The sequence below is a fragment of the Topomyia yanbarensis genome, chromosome 2, assembly GCF_030247195.1.
Source record: "Topomyia yanbarensis strain Yona2022 chromosome 2, ASM3024719v1, whole genome shotgun sequence".
Lineage (NCBI taxonomy): Eukaryota > Metazoa > Arthropoda > Insecta > Diptera > Culicidae > Topomyia > Topomyia yanbarensis.
In genome coordinates, this window is record NC_080671.1 from 151,608,110 (window position 1) to 151,631,993 (window position 23,884).

The following is a 23,884-nucleotide window of genomic DNA, read 5'->3' on the forward strand; positions in this document are numbered from 1 at the left end:
GGAAAGTTGTTCAAGCATAAAATGTAATGACACATCTGCTTCGTACAAAGAACATTCTTTTCTGCACAAGTGTTCAACAGCTGTGTTGATGGGATCAAGAGCGTTTATGATTTCTCGAATCAAATCCATTTCGTCATCCCAGAAATTAACCATCACTTGTCCTTTCAGATCGATCATCGCTTTCTGCACCGCATTTCTAACGTCGTGAAACCTACTCAGCATAGCTAGCAAACTATTCCACCGTGTTTTCACGTCCAAAATCAAGCTCAATTCTTTCCCAAACTCTGCTTTGATGTACTTTTGGAGTACATCGTCATTCCTTACTGGGGATTTGCGGAAAATTTTCACGATATCCCGGATCTTCTTAATTGTAGAAAAATATTCCGGTCGCGGAACAATTTTGTTGGTTCCATAGTGTAAGAATGACTCAAATCCATATTCATTATCGGAGGTGGAAGCAGAGTCAGAATCTGAAATATGGGAAAATATATTAATACCATGCAAGTATTTCCGTATAAAATACACAAACCTTTTTGATTGAGTTGATGTTCATCATTCATTGGCTCTTCACGAGAATAAAGTACGCTCACAACAGCCAGATGAATTCCATGCGCGAGACAAAGATGATGATCTGCGGGCATCAATTTGCCAACTTTCTTCATGAGTGAAGCACCATCAGTCGTAGCAGAAACAATATCTTCGAAAAGAGATAAACCGAATTCTGATAGTTTATCATCCAGCAGTGTTATGCATTTTTCAGCGTTCATTGATCCTTCAATTCGTTTGAGTCCCAAGTTCCAGATACGCTTGCTGTCATGAGCATTAACATTCATATATCGACGATTTCTAGTAGAGGTCCATTCATCGAAAGTGATACTAATTTTACGGTTCTGTTTTTTCATTTCCAAAAACTGCTTGCGATACTCTCCAACAACAAACTCGGAATAAGATTTAACTTTAAGTTTAATGCCATTGGGTGTCTTAGGAATTTCACAGAACCCTCGCGCAAGCAACCCTAGTCGAATGTCTTCCGAACTACAAATAGTATTAAAAGAAATATTATCCTTGGCAGCCATCCTAGCTAGAACAGCTTCAAGCGGGGTTGCTTTTGAAAAGTATTGATGAAGCGTGTTAATTGTTTTCGGTTTAGATGATGACGAAGTGGTTGGAATTTCCTCTGGCACTTCTCGAGAAACAGGACGCTTGTCCAAATTAATCTCATGAGCACCTTTTAGGTGCTTTTTCAAACCGGAGGAGCTCGAACCTTCGCACTTAATCACTTTTGAGCACGTAGCACATTTTGCAATACCTCGATTCTGCTTTCCTCTTAGAAAATATTTCCAGACAGAGGTTTCTGGAACTCCTTCCTTAACATTTGCTTCAAAGTCCATTATTAATGGTGAACAAAAGGAATAAAGCACTCCATTCAAAAGTGTAAACAAGACTAGAATGAATATGACAGTTTAAAGCCAAGTGATTATCTATCGTTTCATTCATACATAGACGAATTATAGTAGTGTTTGTAAATCTGTTTCTTTCCCTTTCACAGTGCTAGAACTGTGCTGCAAGTTTGGACAGAAAGCAATGTTTTGCTTTTCAATCGTAGGTAAGAGATGCAAATTCATGCACAATGCATTCGTGGCAATAAATCTAGCGCCAGCAACTAAGAAAGTAATGAAAATGAACCAAAAAAAACATGGTACCGAAAGTACCGGTACTCATTGTTTTTCAGTACCGGTATTTCGGTACCAATAATGGGACGGTATTCCCGGGATTTTCGGTACCGGTACTACCGGTACCACAACCCTAATCTTTCTCGATGCCTATGACAGCGTAGTTTGTCCCGAATTCGACGACCTCTTATTCCAAATGATTCATTCACTGAGTCACATAAACGTAGCCAAAAAAATCTTAAAACCGATTTAATTCACCACACAGTAAGATTGACCCATTCTGTTATTATTCATCAGTTATTTGCATTTGCTCAACCTGAAGGGGCGAAATAAGTTTCATAAACAATTGTTACTGTTCTGAATCGATTTTGTTGGCTATTTTCGGCAAATTTAAGACTAAGAGAAACGAATGTAATGAAAATTTTGAAAGACGAATACGTATTCTATAGCAAATCAGTTATAAACTTAGAACGGAAAACAAAGACTAGACAGTCTCATGTGGACATGATCGAAAGGAAATGTGAAGAATCTTGCCTTCTTTTGGTGGAAGTTGGGCGTTCCACCTAAGTCTGTCGCATGGTTGTTGATAGACCGTAAATTATCATCATGTTTTACCGTCGACGCCAACAGCGAGTAAAATTTTGCACCCAAAACACTTGATTTAATCTTAGGTATCTTTTTCAAATCCCACTATTGTTGGATTTGAAACCGCGTTGTTGATATTATGTGAGCTAATTGAAGACTTCTTAGTTTACTCAAATTTTGTGTGAATGCAAAATTGTGATACAATTTAAAAGTTTGCCATTTTAAAAATGAGATATTTTTACAAAATTCTGAGAAAACCAATAAAGATTTGTGGACGATTTTCTTTCCGTTCTTTGTGATATAGCCTCTCTCAAAGTAGCCCAACACAATTGAAATATTAGTATTTTACTTGAAATTGAAAACCATTTTTATGATATTAGGGGAGATCGGGGCTGGTTGGCCGAAGGAGCGGGATGGCCGAATGTCTTTTATGAAAAGGCTATTATGTGTAGTAGCGAGATCTATAGTGATTTTGGTGGGGTATTAGGTCGCCCTTGTACCAACGTAATCTTAAGTGTTTTAGTGTTGTCGTTTGTATATGAGCACGTTAGCCTTTACATAAGAGACACTTGGCTAGCCAGCCCCACTCTCCCCTAATCTTAGCAACAACCTAATTATGGGTGAGTTTGTAAGGACGATTTCCATTGCAAACTACCTTCTAAGTACGGTTGGTTCGTCCGATGAAGGACGTTCGTTGGACCAACGTTGGACGACGTCCAAATAACCGTTCATAGGACGTCTATCGTTGGACCCGCGTTGAACGATTTTGAAACAATTTTTGGGCTTCTCAGTGGGTATGTGTATTAAAGATCCACCATTGAGGGAGCCTGACTGTCAAAATTGACACTAGGAAGCATTTCGATAAATATTGATGTGAAATTCACGTGTTTGCGCAAAATAGTGGGTGTTTCATTTAATATCGGTCTATCAACATATGGACCGAGACTAGCAGCTCTATTTTCATTTCGAAGGAAGACGAGTTTAAAGATTTTCCAGAAGTATACGCCTACCACGATCAAAAATTGATTCTGAAGGACGGTTGGCCAAATTTGACTAGACTGATGATTTGTCAAAATTGGACGGACGAATTGTCAAAGTGGGGTGCGCATTCGGGGACGTTGCCACCAACAAAAAGCTGAATTAAAACAAAGTATGAAAACACAAAGTTAACTTTTAGGGTGAAATAAATGTTCGAAAACATTTCTAGCGGTCAAGATCACATAATTTCGAAAGCATCAACTTTGGAGTTTTAACAACCTCGAAGAAGCTGTCCATTATAAAAAACACATCTTTTAATGTAGTATATTGGTAATTAAATCTTCAAGAAGTAATTATGGAAAAATAACTCTTCGAAAATAGTAAGAGACTTAGTGTCTTCAGCAAAGTTGTTGATTATGTTATTTTAAACTACTTTGTTGAAAATGTGAGGGCTACATGAATGCAGTATATCGAGATATAAAACGATATTTAACAATTTTTTTTACAGCCAGTTCATTTTAATAATTTATTTTACTTATGTTTTAGAGACTACTTTCACTAGAATGTGAATTATATTGTTTATACACAGGAGATGAGATTTACCAATTACAGAAATTTCAGAATAATTAGTTTCAATGGTTTTCTTTCACATATCATCGATGTTGTGCTGTTTTATGACAAGCGCCATTTTGCACATTTCGAGAAAAACGATTTGTAAAGCTTGAAATTGAATATCTTGAAACTTATAAATGGTAGAAACAATTCAGAGAAGACAATTGATGTTTCTACCCAAATAGCACACTTTGTTGGTATGAAGTATTCTTATCTGGGTGAAGAACAAAGAATTTTATTTTGAATACCTTAGCCACTACCTACTGTAGGACCCAAAAAATTTGTTTTTCAATATATTTTGATGCAGTAATATTGTACTCGATTAAATACTTGTCCAGGATGTTTGACAAGCAGTATTATTTAAAATCCAAAAGTTGCTCAATAGAAAATGTTACCAAGGCAACGGCAGAAAGTTAAGTGCAAAAACAAATTGAACACAATTTTATAGAAACATGTTCTAGCTAAGATTATTTCCAAATGATTGTCGAAGTAAATAAATATTGATCCCGCAACGAATCCATATTGAGTATATAAACACAAGAAAATATATTTCATATTATGCAATCAGCGTGATCAGCGATGGGGTACAAATGTACCCCATACCTTCTTTGGAGCCGCGCGAAGAAGAGAATTCGGCATTCACCGACCTGGGACTCTAACCATAACTCAATTTAGAGTTCCTAATAAGAGTAGGAAAAGGTGGTATAGCCAGTTTGCTTATAGCTTTCGTGGAAGCAGGTGTCTAAGTTGGCGTGGGGTACATTTGTACCCCAGTGTACGGTTGCCGTTAGCGTTTCGTCCGGTTTTGTAATGTCAGTGGAAATGTGACTCGTGACAATACCAGTTTAAATCCTGGTTGTTTTACTACGTAAGTAATAATTAGTATTATATAATCGTTTCTAATCATTTATTCAATTAATTTAATTCCTATTTTTGCTAATTTTTATTGTTTTATTGTTTATTATTTATGTATCATTGATTCAACAAATTCCGTACTTCCATTTACACAGTTGTTTTCGCAATTAAAAAACGAAGAAAATGATGTATTATACGTTTTTTTTGTTTGCAATTTTACCAGCGAAAATTACGATCAAACGCGCATTTTTGTACCCCAGTGCTAGAACGAGTGAAAAAAAGTGAAACGTTCTAGGGTTAACTTCGAAGATAAGATTTTTGAAAATGTCCTATTCTAAGCATGTGCGAGAAAGAGAGGCAGCATTTAACATTATATTACAATATCTTTTTACTATAAAGTCAGATGAACTTGTAGTCTTCTGCAATGTTAATCCTTTCATCCTGAGGATTTTAGGCCAAATAAGATCCGACGATTTTTACTGAATTTATTGTTTCCATTGCCGATATTTCATATATTTTTGCATACAAACTTAAAAATTCTTGTGAGTCAACCAGAAGCATCCGAACAAGTTTGTATTTGAAGTGAAGCGTCTGGAGCCAATTACCATTCGGTTGAGTGGTGTTCCGAAAAAAGTCAATTGTTTTGCCAGTCTAACGCATACATATGGAGTTATATTACTGTAACAAAGGTTTGTTTCAAACAGAACCTCACAATTTTTCTTCAATGAAATATGTATTTTTTGTGAAAGATCTCATTCAAGAACAGAGTTGCCATTTTTGTGGTCTATATGGCAGAATAACAGTTTTGGAAATACCGTTTTATTACATAACGTTGAAGCAAGCTGTGAATTTATAGTTTGGGTGAAATAATGTCAATATACTAGCACACAAAGCTGTCATCTCAGAGTATTCAGATTTGACAAAGTTACACTGCCTATGATGGCAAATCAGTCCCATAAATATAGGAAATCCCATAGAAAACGGGACAAATATACAATCATAAGCAGTACAGAATTTTGAGACATGCATCTTGAATAGCATTTTGTTTAGCAATTATTTTGCTCCTGAGAAAAAAACAAGGACATAGTTCACTTATTTTTGGCCTGTAGTAAAACAAGATGTTGCTCGATACATTCGAAAAGTGGTAATCATTTATTTACATATTTTAGCTTTTGGCTTCCGCTTCACCCAATGCTTACTCTAGCTAATCTCAAGGGTGGGCCATTCATCGGGAATTCGTATTATTATGAAAATTTGACTTTATTAGTATATAGCATAACCAGTTACTACAGGCGTGAGCTTTAATTTTAAATCCTTTAAAACATTCTGAAACAATCTACGTACTTCGTTTTTCGCTTATATGTTGTTTTTTCACAGTCTTTGCTACATTGTCCAATAAATTCGAATAGAGAAACCATTCAAACACTTGAAAGGTTTGTATTTCTGAATACAATTGATCAATATGCTTTGGATTTTTCATGCTTTTATTGTAAGAGGGTATAAAATTTTACCGGGCTTTAGAGGCCCGGCTTGCCTTTTAGCGTTAGGATTTCTGTGTCTGTCTGAAACAATACGAACTTGTGAAACATAAAAACCGCACATAAGCTTCTACAAAACATCTTTCGCTAACTTTAATTTTTTCACATGTTTCAATTGCTACTTGGGTATCTTTTGCGCATTAATCTCTCAATTATTACGAAGAATGGTTGACCATATTGAGAGTGTTTGCCAAAAATGTAATGCACTCACACGTGTCATAAGTGTGTATTGATGACAAAATATGTATCTACTGTATCGATTTTGTTGGCTATTTTCGGCAAATTTGAGACTAAGAGAAACGAAAGCAATGAAATTGAAAGAAGGATAGGTATTCTAGAGCGAATTAGTTATAAACTTAGAACGGAAAACTAGGACTAGGCAGGCCCATATGGACATGATCGAAAGGAAATGTGAAGAATTCTTTGCCTTCTGCTAAGTAGGAGTCAAATGATCATTTTTTGCCATTTGCAAAAATGTGGTCGGTTGTCGGCGCTCTAAGAAAATTTACTAAAAATAGAAATATATGAATGTAAATCATCAGGATGCAAAGGGAAAAGAAAACTTATTTGTTTTAACTACCATTAAAGACATTTTGAACATCATTCTTCAACAGAACCGCAATATGTGTATGTGAACAACTGGTGGATAGCCTAGAAAATGTTCGAACAATTTGATATGAAAATGTTGTAGAAAAAATTTGATAAAAGACTGAGCATTAAAACTTTTGTAGCCAGCCCTGGTCGATCCCTAGCAAGCGTGCAGCTTATTCGCCACTTCCCGTAGGAAGACTGCACGCCAAGATTTGTTTGCCCGGATGAGACTCTTCTTAGGGCGAGTCCCTGAAGAAGATTCACCTAAATGAAATTAATCAGGATCGAACCAGACAGGCTTATCCAAAGTTAGCCTCCAAAAGTCGGGTAGACGACCCTATTATCAATCAGTAGCAATCATCAAGAACCTATTTACCCTCAGAGAATCGGCGGTAAGAAATTCCCCATACCTAAATTATCCTCACTGGAACTGCAGCCACTCACCACCAGGTGGCACAAACATGCTGAAAGCGAAGCTTTCACCACTCATCAAATTCCGCCAAGCGGAAGACAGTGAAACAAAACGAAAACTACAGAACGAAGTGACGTAACCATACTTAAACGAGACTAAACCTTGAGGGAGTACTATAGGAATTTACAAACATTTTAGTACGTTTACACTAACCAACATTTATTTACGCTACAGGACGGAAAGATTTTCATTACTATTGCATGTTTGTATTTTTGTATTAACTTTTAATTTTCTAGGCCTATCTTCTGATTGTGTGCGTGTACTCTCTCCCTACTAGTGCTCATTGACCATATCGTGCTAATTTTCTCTCCAGAATCCTCCCAAAATTGATGACGTCACCTCACAGCTCCAGCGTATCAATCAGCTATAGCTTGGCACCCGGGTGACTAATTAAATGGGTTGTGTGTGGCGTTCGTGAATGACGGACTAAAACATAATGGCCGACACACAACCTCAATTCATGGACGCGTCCCTAATTATCGCCGTCCGTGGACGACTTCTCAAGCGTCTTTCGCTCTGGCGGCTTAAATTACTGTGGTGTCCTCCCTGGACGCCACCCTTCACACTTATCTAGCAAGAACGATACGACTCACCCAATCTGCTGCTGTTGGTTTCTGCTGCTGCTGTCGATCGTTCTGCGATGCGGTGGCTGTTTCGATGACGGGCGATTCGATGACGGGCGATTACATCGATCGGCCGCGCCGGTTTCTGACCAGCGGTTGTTGGATGCTGGTTGATGCTTTAATCGGCCGGAAAAGTTGCGTTGGGTTTCCCGACGATAGAAGGAACGGCTTTTAGGCGGGTCGTCCTTCCTTCCGGCGGCGTAACGGTGCCGGGTTCAAATTTCGTCCGATGCGCTTGGACCTGCGCGCGTGTGGTTTTGTTCCTCTCTTCTTCCTCTCGTTCGTCGTAGCTGTGTCAAATAAAGAGGTGCCGTCTGGCTATTGCAAACGGGGTCATTAGCACATGGGGAGGGTCAATGGCACTATAATTTTGAGCACTATTACCTTTCTCCTGAATTCGCACGCACTTTACCACACGCTAGCGTTTGTTACGAACTTACAGACAACTAATGGAACGGGAGAGACAAGAAATTTAGACTAATTCAAAGTACTATCACGACACTTTACATACTTGGAAACAAAACCGGACAAAACTACGCGCACTTTCACTATGTTTGGCGGACTGGGACGAAATGGACTAGCAGCGTTAATCCTCAGATTAGGGAAGGTAATTTCGTACGAACTTACAGGAAGCGCGTATTTTCCCGCAAATTTCTTCGGGCAAGTTCGGAAATCAACGACCCCACTAGCTGTTTTATTCTGTCAGCTAACCCTTGGCTCTATCTGTCCCTTTCCATCATGCATTCCAAGGGAAGGATCGTCATGGTTTTCGTCTTCAGGAGAATCTCAACAGGCAATTTAATTTCTTCCCCTCGCGGAGAGGAGTATTTGCTAGGGTGTTGCGCAAGAGTCGGTCAACGGTAGGTTGTCTAACTCTTGGCGCAAACAAATCAGACTGGTTCTACTAAATTTGAAAAATATTGCTGAATATGACATGACCGCTACACTTTCCACAATGCAGTGCTTTCTCACTAGTGATTGTCATGGATAACGAATAACGTATAAAACGATCCTACCTAATCAGGTGCTCGACACAGGTTAAATGCTATGCGATTCTAGTGACGAGGGCATCTGATGCCTCCATCTTAGCCAGGATTAGGCTTGTATGTTTTTAAATTGTAAGGAGACATGGTGAAATTCGGACATACTAAGGGTTTATGAGCTATGAAACTGAAGCTTTTAAGACCAGATCGTTGCAATTTGATTAGCACAAGGCAACTGTGAAGACCAAACTAGTGTGACGAAGTCATTTTCCAGTTTCCAGACTAAAAAAAGTCGGTTTTCAGAGCAATTGCAATACCTTTCTATTGAGAAAGGCAAAAAAGGCCTTTACACTGTGCCAGTGGTTGAATTGTAAGCGTAGCTGCTTCTCAGTCCGTCTGGATTCCAGTGATGGTGATTGATGAAAATATTGGTGAAATGAAACAATGCACATTTACGTCGAACCAATCGTCAGCCCGGAAGATGACGTGGGTAGCATGGGTAGTACTACCCAGACGAAAAAAAACAGAGTAATTAGCCACTCGAAACGAAAATTTGAGATCTGACACGTGTCTTGGGCAATGCGCGCGTTAGAAATCCACGGTGTACCACGGTTCCATTCGGAGAAACATATCACAAACACAAATGCTTTTATGTGAATGTAATCCATGTGTGGGTATTGCAAAAAATCGATAAACCCCTAATAATAGTTCCCTCATCAGCAGCATAGCTTACCTTACTACCCACTAGGGCTATGACGGCGTGTTAGCGTCTGAGGTGCTAACACGGCGGATTTGTCAATCGTCCTTCTTCATCAGGTCGTATTATTTGTTGTAGACGATCAAATCCTAATACAAAACGCGCCAAATAGAACATCAATAAATGCCGTATTAGGGGAAAGTGTTCGGTTATCGGCAACCCACGGTCACTTTTGACAGAAAGCAGACATTGCTATTCATATATTATTTGTGTGTTATAGTAGCACGTTCTTTTTGTGCTGATTGCTGAAGCAAACAGCCTCGTTGTTCTGTACTACAACCAAAATATTTTTTGTGCAAGTGAAAATCTACTCAAAAGTTTTTATTATTCGCTTAGTTTATCTGTGGCTTTGCGTTATAGAAACAAGCAAATCGATCGAAAAAGTACAAGCATTGAATATTTACGATGTGAATTAATCCTGTTTTGTGATTCAAAAATTGAATGCCATCGAAATGTTCGCCAGAATTTTTTTCGTCAGTTTTCAAAAAGGTTACTAAAATCGGTCGTCGGCACCAAACATGGTCGGTTGTCGGCACCCCATTTTTGTATGCAAATGCTAAATGCTGTATACCCTAATTAATATAGGGTCAAGGCTTCTGTTTGTCACGTTACATTTTTACGCATATTTCATAAGATAAGTCAGCAAAAACAATAAAACCATATTCTATCACAACTTCACATTATTAAGGTCACTAAACCGCACATTTTTTCTACAGAAAACTTTTTTCTATCATGAACCGTTTTCACTTTATTGTCATTTTGATACGTCTGTCACGTTACACAATTTTCGCAGTGAGTTTGGAGGTTTCCCGACTAAATTGAAAAAGTCTGTTCCGTTGGCACCCAAATTTGCATGAACATAGTTTTAAGTTGAAGCTTAGAAAACAAGGAAGGGTTTGAAATATAGTTTTCCTGAAGAAAAACTTTGCTTTCGATTTTATGGAGTATTCTCAATGATCTGTCACGTTAGAACCAGAATCTGTCACGTTACAGTTCTGCATTTTCATTGAAGCAAGGATATTAAGACAATGGTACACAAATCATCCTGAATCTAGGATCTGAGTATTACCGGGAATTTTCATGTTTATTTTGAAAAACATTGGTTTTGATGAACAAACATGAATAACTTTTGAAAAGGTCGTAATTTCACGAAGTAACATATTATGTCGAAAGAAAATCCAAAATAACTTGAAAACATCTGCATTTTGAAGGATAATTGTTCGTGAACATTTTGAATTGAAAACCCATTTTGAAATACATTCTATAATTAAATTATTTAAAGAAAAAAAAATTAAATAAGAATTTAAAATTTAAAGAATTATTGAAATATGTTAAAACTTTTTATTGTTATTTTCTGTACGATGCAATTATATTTTAAAGTTTTTTTATTTGCAATTCAATTTTAAACGTGTTATGTTTTGCGCGTTTGGTATTAGTGAGTAATTTATTAAAAGGGCGTATTTTCACTACTAGATATTTCTTTTTGAAAAAAAAAAATCAAAACATTTCGGAATTTTTTTCTTAAGAGCATTTTGCTTCGAAATTATATTTAGTATTAATATTGTATAAGAAAATTATATATATGACTGGCAAATACTAAGAAATTTAGAAGAATACTTGAAGTTAAAAATGCTTTCTTACTAATAACTTCCTGATAGTTCAATCATAGTTTCATCAGTTTATATGCTTTCGTTAACAAAAAAAGTTTTTCTGTAATTGTATTTTCATTTTTTTGTTTTTTCAACAATGTATTTGTATTTTTTAACATTTTTTTGCTGTTATTTTTGAAAAATTTCACCAAAAAATATTCACACAGCACACTTAATTCCATAGAGCACGCTATCATATAGTTTTTCTGCACAAATGGCGATTTTCGAACAATATATATTGAAAGTAGCGCATTCAAGATCTCATACGCCCTTTTTAAATATTACTCTTGAATAAAAATTGCTTGTTTAATATTGAAAAATACTTAGTCATCCATATACAAGAAACGTAAAAGGTTTCATCAGAATCAAAGATGGTCACCAATATTGACGCAATTGAATCAAACTTGATGGAATTGCTTTACAGCAGAAAAAATCTGTCACGTTACATAAGATAAACTGTGTTTTCTTAAAAATTGATAAAACTTTAAAGTTTTCACAATACAGTCTCAAAAAGTAGACTCAAAGTAGTAAGAAAAAATGCAGGTTAGACATTGTATGCATGCTGTTGGTGTGGTCCACAAAACTTTTTTGGATTTTTGATCTGTCACGTTACAAGTTATTTGGTTTCCATTACTTCACAACTGAAAATAAGCAATAATCCATATTCATCAAAAAATTTCAAGCAATATCATCAAATTTGAATTAGACTACGATAGAAAAATGTGGTTGCAAGCAAAAAGTTGAAAATTTGGATTTTGTTTACCTTTTTATCTCCTTACGGTCTTTTTGTCATTTTCAGGTCATGCAAGTAGCATCAACAAACTTTCATAAATGACAGACATGAATTTTTTTTTGGGATCACTATTCATATTTTTTAATATTAGCGGTTATATACATACGGAAAACAAACAGTTTGACGCAAAATTTGATAAAAAATAATTTCGCCTGTGGTTGCCATTTTCGGAGCCTTGACCATAGGTATATTATGATGGCGACTTCCGGTTTTCCGTTTTTGACAATTTGCATGGAGAAAGCCAACCTGGTCGTGTTTTTACCGCTAGGTAACACTGTACACACCAGGTTGTCACGACCAGGGAGATCGCTTTGTCGGAGACTACAAAGCGATCCGACTTAAACAGGAAAAGATATTTTAACAAAGTGGTGTCTGAGTTTGTTTCGCATGGCACCTAGCATCGCCGGCAAACAATGGCCGGAGGTTGGACAAAACCTATGTTTCAAATATTGATATTTTTTTTATTTTTCCTAGGTTCCTTATGACATATTCTCCATATTTTGTGACCACCAAATGTGAATTAGATTTTTAATAGCATTTACACATCACTGTGCCAGACAATTCTAATAAACAAAATTTCGCAGGGGAGTGGGCGTAGCGTATTGGTAAATCGATTGCCTTGTACGCAGCGCACCTGGGTTCGAGTCCCGACCCCGCACATAGGGTTAGAAATTTTTCCTAAGAGATTTTTCTAACCCGAAGAGGCGAATGACCTTAAGGTTAAAACCTCTATAATTGAAATAAAAAAAAAAAAAATTTCGCAATCGCAGTATCTATCTTCACTTCAATAAAATATTACTCTTTCAATTTTAATCCGATTTGAGCACAACTAGTATCATTTTAAAGGACATTTAAATAACTTCGTTGATCATTTAACCATGTTCATCAAATTTGTTTCGAGCTATGTTTTAATCTTAGAAATATACCTTAAATGGGTTTATAACTAATTCTTTTTTCACAAATGTATTTTGTACAATCAGTTCGGAACGGTCACTTATTATACAATCTATGGGAAATCATCTCTGCTTTTCGAATTTCAAGGTCACGTTTTAGCTATGGTATGGTGATTAGTGCAAAATAACAACTGAATAAAATGTAAACAAACACTTTTTATAGAGATTGAAAGTAGTTTTATCCAATTATTATGTTGTTATTTATATAACTAATCAGTAAAAAAAGATTTATCATATTATGCGAATAAGAAAGGTTTGATAACATTTATATCATCTTTCATAATTATGACAACAAAAATGAGCTTAGCACCCCAAAATTATCTTAACATTTAATTTTCAGCCAGATTGGGAAACATTTTTGGTTTTATCCGACTTTTGTTCTAAAACCCGCCATTGTGCGGCGCTCAATTGCAATGAACGCGATCCGTCAGTGTATTAACAGTGTATAATATTCGCACCAGTTTTTCACATAGACATATTGCGCTTCTGATGAAGAATGTTCAAAATGCTGTTGATGGTAGTTAAAATGAATAAATTTCCTTTTTCTTTGAATACTGATGATTCTCATTCCTATTTTTCTATTTTTAGTAAATTTTTTTAGGGTAGGGGTGCCTTTTATGAAAAGACTATTATGCGCAGTAGCGACATCTATTATGATTGTGGGGTATTCGGTCACCAATGTATCGACGTAATTTCAGGTGTTTTGGTGGTGTCGTTTGTACAGGAGCACGTTTATTCTTTTTTCGGCACTGCCCTAGTAACAATCGAGATTTTATGGTAGTTTTATAGCCACTGATAAAACTTAGATTACACTTGTAGCGTGCTATAAAACTTCAATTGTTACTTGGGTGGTGAGTAAATTTCTGTTTCTGAAAAATAATATGTGTAACGCGAATCAATTTACATCCGATTTCCAATAAATTGGTACTTCTGGAAAGGGTATTCAAAACCCAACAAAATGGTATAACGGTTACCCGTGTAATCTTATATTTGTTTGTGTAAATCGTGATTGTTCTCGAAAATATACATTGGGTTAGGTTGGCCGAGTTCTGTGCGGCGCTGGTTGGCCGAGATGTATGTATAATTTAGTGTAGAGTAATCTGCACTTTTATATTTGTGAAATGCCAACCTTTTTCAAAGCAAAATTTGATATTATGATATGATGAGGAAAAATATACACGAGAAATAAGTAATAAAAATAATTTAAAATTATTACCAAATAGAAATAAGAGATTAGAATCATTAAAAGTCGGAAATTGTTTATAAAAAAAGTTGATTCCGATATTTTATGAATTAAATGCCAAGCTGGTTTCAGAGTCTTTGGCGTAGACCCCTTCAATCCTGAAATTTTTCCTCCTGAGGAGTTTCTGACAGAATTTGTCGCAGATCGACGGAACCCCGAACAAAACTCGTCCATTAGCATAGAATCTGCTGCAAATGTAAGCCTCTCTGAAGACGTCAGACTTTTTTTCAAGGCGAGTTCAGGATCTGATTCGAAGAAGTGGCAAGGTCGTAAATGCCGATCGACTCAAATTTTAACCGATTCCCCAATAAAAGCTGTATTGGAGGAGCAGAAAAATGAAATCAAACGTAACCGTACACTGGCGGAGGAAAAAATCAGCGAAAGCTGGTAAAAAGTTCACTAAAGCCTAAAAAGTGAAGTGTGGATTTTATTTTCCTTACCATCGAAAAAACGATGCTTTTGAATTAAAAGTTTTCCACTAATACATTTGATGTGTTTAACTTATTTCACCAAACTCGGCCAACCTACCCCAGCCCTGGGGTTGGTTGGCCGATTTTTCTATCCGGATTTGTTTGCTAATAACTTTTTCCTTGATTTTTTCATGAATGAAAAAAATTACATATGTGCTCAAGGGTTGTATCTTCATGACAGCACAAACCGGTTTTCAAAAAGTCTAACCAGAATGAGTACATAAATTCCGAAAGCAAAACTCGGCCAATCAGCCCCGGTCTCCCCTACCGACAACCGACCACATGTTTGCACATGGCAAAAAATTATCGTTTTACTTGATAGTTAAATTTTCCATGTTGACAGAATAAATTAAATTCTTTTAGCAGTTATAAGCTAAGACCTCTAGCTTTCCATTGGTTTGCCTATGTCCCTATATTGTGCAATTGGAGTAAAAAACAAAAAACAAAAGTGTGCCGACAACCGACTACATTCAATTATTACATTCATATTCCCTGATGTTAATGTATATTGCACGGTGAAATATGTGCGCGGTGGACACTTTCCTTGATCACAGCAAGCAGAATGAAAAATAATCGAAGCTCTTTTTTGACGACTGAAAATGAACCTGATGCGACTCGTGGTGAATAGAAAAAATATTCATTCAAAAATCCATGTTATTCATTCAGTTGAATATCGTACAATAATGATCATTTCACTAATTATTTAGGCAAATGTTTTCAAATACCGGTAAAGCATATAAAACACCAATTATGATCGCTTACATTGTGCCAGGGCCTATTTTGATGCTTTTGATTCGTTGCTGCAAGTTCGCTTCGTGTAATAATCGGAGATGAATGTAAATCTGCATGGATGAATGGATGGTTTGTTCATTTGATGTTTTCAGCTGCGCCACTGAATTAGGTTCTTTACTGAAACAGTTAACCTCACTTTTCTTGACAGTTCGCTTGTACTGTTTACATGGACTTAGAAAAAATTTGTGGACGACTAGATTCGCTCGAAGCAAATCGTAAAGAAAACTAAGTCCCTGTAAACAGTATAGTACTATATTCATAGTTAGGCGGAGACACTGAGCGGAGCTAACTGAACATGTCAAATGCTGGAGCCAATTGAGCATGACGTCACATAATATGTTCTTTTTGGATGTATATGGAAAAGGTGTTGTGATTATGGTTATAATTATTTCACTCTTTCCTTGTGTTATCGAGTGCAGAGAAACGAAAAGAACAGAAAGTTTTTCTGTAACACCAAGGGATATTCGCATAAGTATCATCATATCATCATATCTTCGAATTGGTTTTTCTATTCGTACATGTATAGTTCCTACTCACGCGACAATGAAATTATTAAGCTAAGGCTTGAACATTTGTATGTAATGCCAGTGTTTTTTCTGAAATAAGAGCTGCCAGTTTTCCGGCTTTTGTGTCCGCCTAACTCTTAATATAGTAACTCTAGTAAACAGTACAAGCGAACTGTCAAAAATGAACACTTAGTTCTTTTGTGACGTCACCGTAAAGTATTCAATATCTAAAATGAATGCGGCTGAATATGATCAATTTTCATTCATTGAATTTGAATATTTATAACTCTGAGTCAGCAAGCGTAAACGCTACGATGGGCGGAATCGATGCGGATTGGTGAATATGTATAAATGTCATCGCTGTTTGTGGCGATCGCTCACTCCCACGTACCAGATTGCATTCTGACAAATTGTTAACTGTCGGGTGAACGCGAAATCGTTGTTCACATCCGCAACTGTTGACAATATCGTCAACCATTCATTTTCACGGAGAGTATGAATCTTGTAGATGCCAAGCAATTAGTGACGTAATTTGACTCGAAGTGAATACAAACATGTGAAAGGTATCAACGTATGGTAGAGATTTTTTCCAATGGTGACAAAAACCTATCTTGATTAATTTGTCATATCAAATAATACTCACCCCGTACTAATTTTAATTTTACCTTTTGACTTCAACATAAGACTTACTTTTTTAGTATATCCATGAATGATATCCAAAACTTTTTTATGCTTTCGACCGTATTTCGATAGTTTGAACATAAAGTTTGGATAAAGCCATGGACGAATTATTCTTTGAAGGAAAAGTTCACTAATGCTGAAAAGAGTGAAAATTTGAAAATTAATATCTCCTGATAAGTATAAAAACTGACGAAAAGTGCCATTGACATTCCATCACTTACTCATAAATTGCCTTAGCATATTCGTTCTCTCCGGCCGTCTGTGCGTTAACCTTTACGCCCATGGCAGTTTCTGTGGGAAAAAAAACATCTCGTTAACATTCGATTGATGTTAGCGATCTCCGGTAAATAGAATTCCACTCCGTTATCCATAAATTCCATCTGTGCCTCAGATGGTTTCCATCCTAGTCTCATACATCACCTGTCGAACCGCAAAATTCCCCATCATTCATCACAGTCACTCAGATACACATCCCATAACCATACAGTTTTTTGACGCAATCCCTTTCGGAACTAACAGGCACTAATTCATACCGCAGATGATGTCCAACGCGGCCTTCGTGATGAATGGAAAGACATTGACCGGTTTGCCTGTGTCCGCGTACGGCTCCAGGCAGTTGACCAGGACTGTTCCGTGCTCCGCAAACACATCGCAGAATCCATCCAGGATATTGAAGTGAAAGGTGGGTGTTATGAGTCTGCGGTGCTGGAACCAACGTTCACCTGTTGATAAAACAGTGTAGCAATCAATACCCAATACGGGCTGCGTGGTAGCGGCCAAATGACGAGCTATGGGGCTATACTAACAGGACTGGAATTGCTATCAGAAAATAAATGCGTGGACAATTTAGTAGGAGATGAAAGTCAAATCCTTGTAAAATAACTCAAATCTAACGATTCGGTAGAATAGTTTTGAGCTCGAAATAAAATAAATCTTAGTTTAATAGTTTGGCTGGTTTTAGATAGGTGAAAATGGGCACAACACCCCTTAGCGATATACTAATTAAAACAAATCGCTGCTTTCAATCGATATAAATCATTTAACATTACCTTTCGATGTTAGTAATCCTTCGCCAAGCCAGTCCATCAGGAAATTATAACCGTTTGACTTTTCGATGTGTTTACTGGCACCGATTATCGCTTCTACGTATTCCGCTTTGGAAATTCTCACCTCCGGATTCGTTCCAGTCCATATGCGATGGATATCCGGAAAGCGCCGGGTACGTTCGTCAATCACGTAGAAGATTTCTGTAGTGTGGTAGGGAGAACAGAAACGATGGATTGTGAATAAGAAACTGTGAGAATTAACGATAATTTAGAGAGGTAAGTATAGGATCCTTAAAATTCTCTTTCGCAGGTGTTTGGAGTGCGTGTGAAAAACGCTTTTAATCCACGTAGCAGTAAAATGAGATCATTTTATAACTTTTAGTGTATTCATAATTCACTGCAGAATTTCTTTAGCTCATGTAACGATGAGAACTAATTTAAAGCTCTAGATTGACTATAAGCTAGTATTCCCATTGTTAATTGTTAAACGCCTAAAATAGCATTTAATCTATCACTATATCCACATATAGACAATAGACAACGTGCCAAAATACATACGAAGAAAAATGCTATGAAGCTTTTATAGAAAATTCCAAGTGCCTATACAGAATCTTCTTATCGTGCTTTGAGACACCGAACAAAAATAAATATACGTATGCATTCTAACACAGTCACCAAAAATCGTAAGTATCTTTGTATAAGAAATGTGATGCAAGAAACGTAAAATCAAAATGCAAATTCTGACCAACATCTCGAAAAAAAAAAAAACGAAAATATAATCCACAACGGACATTTGCGTTATTTCAACCGAACGTCAATTTATAGTTTGAATAAAACCAAGATAATAATACTGTTCATACTAACGTGAACGGCCTGCATAACAAGGTGAACATAGCGACAGCTACCTAATTTTGTTTTCGATTTGGTATTTTATTTTTCGCATGCCCGGTCAAGCGTAATGCGACTTAGCATACACTCCGACCGACCGACAAAAATCAAGTCACAAAAAGGTCCCACACTAAGTATTTGCTTCGTTGAAACTCTTGAATGAGCTAATTTTTTCGTTGCTAGCAAATTGCCTACCGGAGTGTTTTAGTTGTTCGACTATTGTGCTTGCCCCAGGCACCGCGTCATATAGCAGCGTGTGTTGATAGAGCACGGTGTCGCCAACCTTCGGTCTAGGCTGCTGGTGGCTGAGGCAAACACAATAGTCTAACAAATAAAAACACTCTGTCAGGCAATTTGCTCCCTTGAGTGCTATGGTTCTTAATATTGAAAATACCTAGCAGCTTGTTAATTGAATTTCGTCACAACATGAAAAGATATATATATATATATATATATATATATATATATATATATATATATATATATATATATATATATATATATATATATATATATATATATATATATATATATATATATATATATATATATATATATATATATATATATATATATATATATATATATATATATATATATATATATATATATATATATATATATATATATATATATATATATATATATATAAAGCAATTGTTGAAATAGAGGAATTCCACGAAGATCCGTCCGAAAATCTTTAAAATCGTGACCGACCATATTAGATTCCAATGAAACTTTACACGTTTCACCGTCATGCAAGACTAAATAATTTCTAAATAATAATTAAACTATCTGAGAACGAGTTACAGGGAATGAATACTTCTGTCTGTCAAAAATATACACTGAAAAAAATGTTGTGTTATTTTTCAAAAAAACAAAAATTTATGATAAAAATTTAAATGGCGAAAAACCCCATTTTTTTAAATTTTTTATATTTTGTTGCCAAAAACCTAAAGAGAAAAGAAACATTTTGAATGTGATTGCATGATGGAGAAAAAATCGGTAAAAAAGTTTTTCTAACAATAACTGCGTACATGTTTTTAAATTTCATACTAATAGACATACAAAATTGTAATTTTATTACAGAATATAATTCTAAGCACCATTTAAAATCAAAATGCATTTAACAAAATCTTTCAAAATGCGATAGTTTTCGAGATATTTGAAATTTTGCTCCTTCCAAAACAATTAATTCGTGTAATTATGCTCTTTTTAAAAGTTATTCGCGTTACCCCATCAAAAATGTCAAAAATTTAATGTTTATCGTTTTAAAGACGTAAAAGCAACTTTTTTAGTGTATTTGGATCCTGGAGAAGCTTTCAATAAAAAAGTTTTCCTAACAACAACTTTTGACATTTTTTTATAATTCGTACTATTTGCAGTCAAAAATACAATTTTCTTTTTGAATATGATTCTAAACGCCATTTTAAATCGAAATGCTTTTAACAAAAATTTTCTAAAATGTAGCAGTTCTCGAGATATTTTAACTTTTGTTTTAACAGCACAATTATTTTGTTTTATTACGACCTTTTCATAAGTTAGTCGCGTTTCTCCATCAACAATAATAGGTTTTTCAAAAGGCCCGTAAACTTTCCTGCAACTTTCTCTTTGACATCAAGGCGATATTGTGAAACATTTTAAAGTTGAATGAAAACAACCAACATATGATTTAGTTATATAGTTTCACACTCGGAATACCAAGGGGGTCTAAAAAAAATGGGAACGCTTACTTTGACCGGTCATATCTCAGCCGTTACATAATCGATTTTAAATCCGTCTTCACCAATATAAAGGTATATCTTTTGTGAACACGTCGAATTAAAAAAAATAGAAGAATAGAGTTGTCTACCGTAAGTTACAGTAAAAGAGTATAACAAAGTCAGTGAGAAAAAAAATGGGAACGCTTCTTTGACTTGCCATATCTTAGCTGTTTGCTCACCAATTTTAATTCTTTCTTCACCATTGGATAGGTAAATCTTTTATAAAAACAGTGAACAAAGAATGATGGAAAACAAATTTGTATATCTGAAGTAATTGTGAAAACAGTAATTGAGAGTCAGTACAGATAAAATGAGTTTTTCTGTTCAAACAATCGTATCACGACCGTTTGTCAAACAATTTCAATTTTCCTTACACCAATGCAATCCTTAGAGCTTCTAGACTTGTAATATATGCAATAGATAGTAGATTTTCAAAAATTACTATACTTTTTCGAGTTTTTAGGAGATAGGATTTTTACAATGTACGTGGCATACGGTTGATTGAAATTCTTTGCGACTTGTTAGTTTTACGGTTTGAAAATTACCTGTTTACTCAATAGTTCTACATATTATACATGGATATTATTATATCAAAATGTTTGCACAAACGTGGAGAAACACAATATTGTATGTAAGTTACTAAATAATAGAGTGTGTTAGGACGATTCAGTAAATACGAAGAAGTTCAGAATTTTAAAATATTCGTCATATAACTTTAAATTTGAAGCGATGACCTATACATTTTAATACACCAATCGATTGTAATTGATGGCGGCTACAATTTCTGAAAAAACACATTTTTATATTTTCTCAAAAAATAGCCAAAAGTACGTAGAAGTACAGAAATTTCATTTAGTTGGCAAAAAATGTCGAATTCAAAGCGATGGCCCATACCTTTTTATATACCAATCGATTATAATTGATTTTGGTTACAATTTCTGGAAGAACAATTTTTATATTTTCTCAAAAAATAGATAAAAGAACGTAGAACTACAGTAATTTCATTTCGTTGACAAATAGCTTCAAGTATTCAAAGCTATCACCTATGCAATTTATACACCAATCGATTGTAATTGATTTTGGCTACAATTTCTGAAAGAACAAATTTTTATATTTTCTCAGAAAATAGCCAAAAATACTTACAAGTACAGAAATTTCATTTAGTGGGTAAATAACGTCGAATTCTAAGGGATGATTTATACTTTTTTATACACCAATCGATTGTAATTGATGGCGGCTACAATTTTTTATATTTTCACATTTTTATATTTTCTTAAAAAATAGACAAAATACGTAGAAGTACGGAAATTTGATGTAGTTGGCAAATAAGGTCAAATTCAAAGTGATGGCTTACATTTTTATATATACCGATCGATTGTAATTGATTTCGGCTACAATTATTGCAAAATAAACTTTTCATATTTTCCCAAAAAAACGACAAAAATACGTAGAAGTACATAAATTTCGTCTGATTGGCACATAACTACAAATTTCCGTACTTCTACGTATTTTTGGCTAATTTTTGAGAAAATATAAACATTTGTTCTATCAGAAATTGTAGCCGCCATCAATTACAATAGATTGGTGTATAAATTTTTATTTGCAGTTATTTGCCAATCAAACGAAATTTCTGTACTTCTACGTATTTTTGTCGTTTTTTAAGAAAATATAAAAAGTTTATCTTGCAACAATTGTAGCCGAAATCAATTACAATCGATTGGTATATATAAAAGTGTAGGCCATCACTTTGAATCTGACCTTATTTGTTAACTAAATCAAATTTCCGTACTTCTACGTATTTTGTCTATTTTTTGAGAAAATATTAAAATGTGTTCTTTCAGAAATTGTAGCCGTCATCAATTACAATCGATTGGTGTATAAAAAAGTATAAATCATCCCTTAGAATTCGACGTCATTTACCCACTAAATAAAATTTCTGTGCTTATACGTATTTTTGGCTATTTTTTAGAAAATATAAAAATTTGTTCTTTCAGAAATTGTAGCCAAAATCAATTACAATCGATTGGTGTATAAATTGCATAGGTGATAGCTTTGAATACTTGAAGTTATTTGTCAACTAAATGAAATTACTGTAGTTCTACGTACTTTTGTCTATTTTTGAGAAAATATAAAAATCGTTCTTCCAAAAATTGTTACCAAAATCAATTATAATCGATTGGTATATAAAAAGATAGAGGCCATCACTTTGAATTCGACGTTATTTGCCAACTAAATGAAATTTCTGTACTTCTACGTACTTTTGGCTATTTTTTGAGAAAATATAAAAATGTGTTTTTTCAGAAATTGTAGCCGCCATCAATTACAATCGATTGGTGTATTAAAATGTATAGGTCATCGCTTCAAATTTAAAGTTATATGACGAATATTTTAAAATTCTGAACTTCTTCGTATTTACTGAATCGTCCTAACACACTCTATTATTTAGTAACTTACATACAATATTGTGTTTCTCCACGTTTTTGCAAACATTTTGATATAATAATATCCATGTATAATATGTAGAACTATTGAGTAAACAGGTAATTTTCAAACCGTAAAACTAACAAGTCGCGAAGCATTTCAATCAACTGTATGTCACGTACATTGTAAAAATCCTATCTCCTAAAAACTCGAAAAAGTATAGAATTTTTTGAAAATCTACTATCTATTGCATATATTACAAGTCTAGAAGTTCTAAGGATTGCATTGGTGTAAGGAAAATTGAAATTGGTTGACAAACGGTCGTGATACGATTGTTTGAACAGAAAAACTCATTTCGTCTGTACTGACTCTCAATTACTGTTTTCACAATTACTTCAGATATACAAATTTGTTTTCCATCATTATTTGTTCACTGTTTTTATAAAAGATTTACCTATCCAATGGTGAAGAAAGAATTAAAATTGGTGAGCAAACAGCTAAGATATGGCAAGTCAAAGAAGCGTTCCCATTTTTTTTCTCACTGACTTTGTTATACTCTTTTTACTCTAACTTACGGTAGACAACTCTATTCTTCTATTTTTTTAATTCGACATATTCACAAAAGACGTACCTTTCTATTGGTGAAGACAGATTTAAAATCGATTATGTAACGACTGATATATGACCGGTCAAAGTAAGCGTTCCCATTTTTTTAGACCCCCTTGGTAGTCCGCGTAACTTTTTACCCCCTTGGTAATCCGAGTGTTAATCAACAGACCCTATGGTTGAAATATATTTTGGTTGCTTTCATGTAACTTTCAAATGGTTTACAATATTGCCTTGATGTCAAAGAGAAAGTTGCACGAAAGTTTACGGGCCTTTTGAAAAACCTATTATTGTTGATGGAGAAACACGACTAACTTATGAAAAGGTCGTAATAAAACAAAATAATTGTGTTGTTAAAACAAAAGTTAAAATATCTCGAGAACTACCACATTTTAGGAAATTTTTG

The 23,884-nt window shown here is 34.9% G+C and overlaps 1 protein-coding gene across 1 annotated transcript in view; it reads right to left on the reverse strand.

Moving 5' to 3' along the window:
* Positions 1 to 23,884, reverse strand: part of LOC131681771 (cytochrome P450 4C1-like) — a 56,621-nt gene that overhangs the window by 18,442 nt on the left and 14,295 nt on the right. The window contains exons 2-5 of the mRNA XM_058962804.1: positions 17,804 to 18,001; positions 17,288 to 17,476; positions 16,976 to 17,045; positions 16,764 to 16,890 (exon numbers count right to left, since the gene is read on the reverse strand). Coding sequence (XP_058818787.1) covers positions 16,764 to 16,890; positions 16,976 to 17,045; positions 17,288 to 17,476; positions 17,804 to 18,001 — 584 coding nt within the window. The remainder of the gene's footprint in view (positions 1 to 16,763; positions 16,891 to 16,975; positions 17,046 to 17,287; positions 17,477 to 17,803; positions 18,002 to 23,884) is intronic.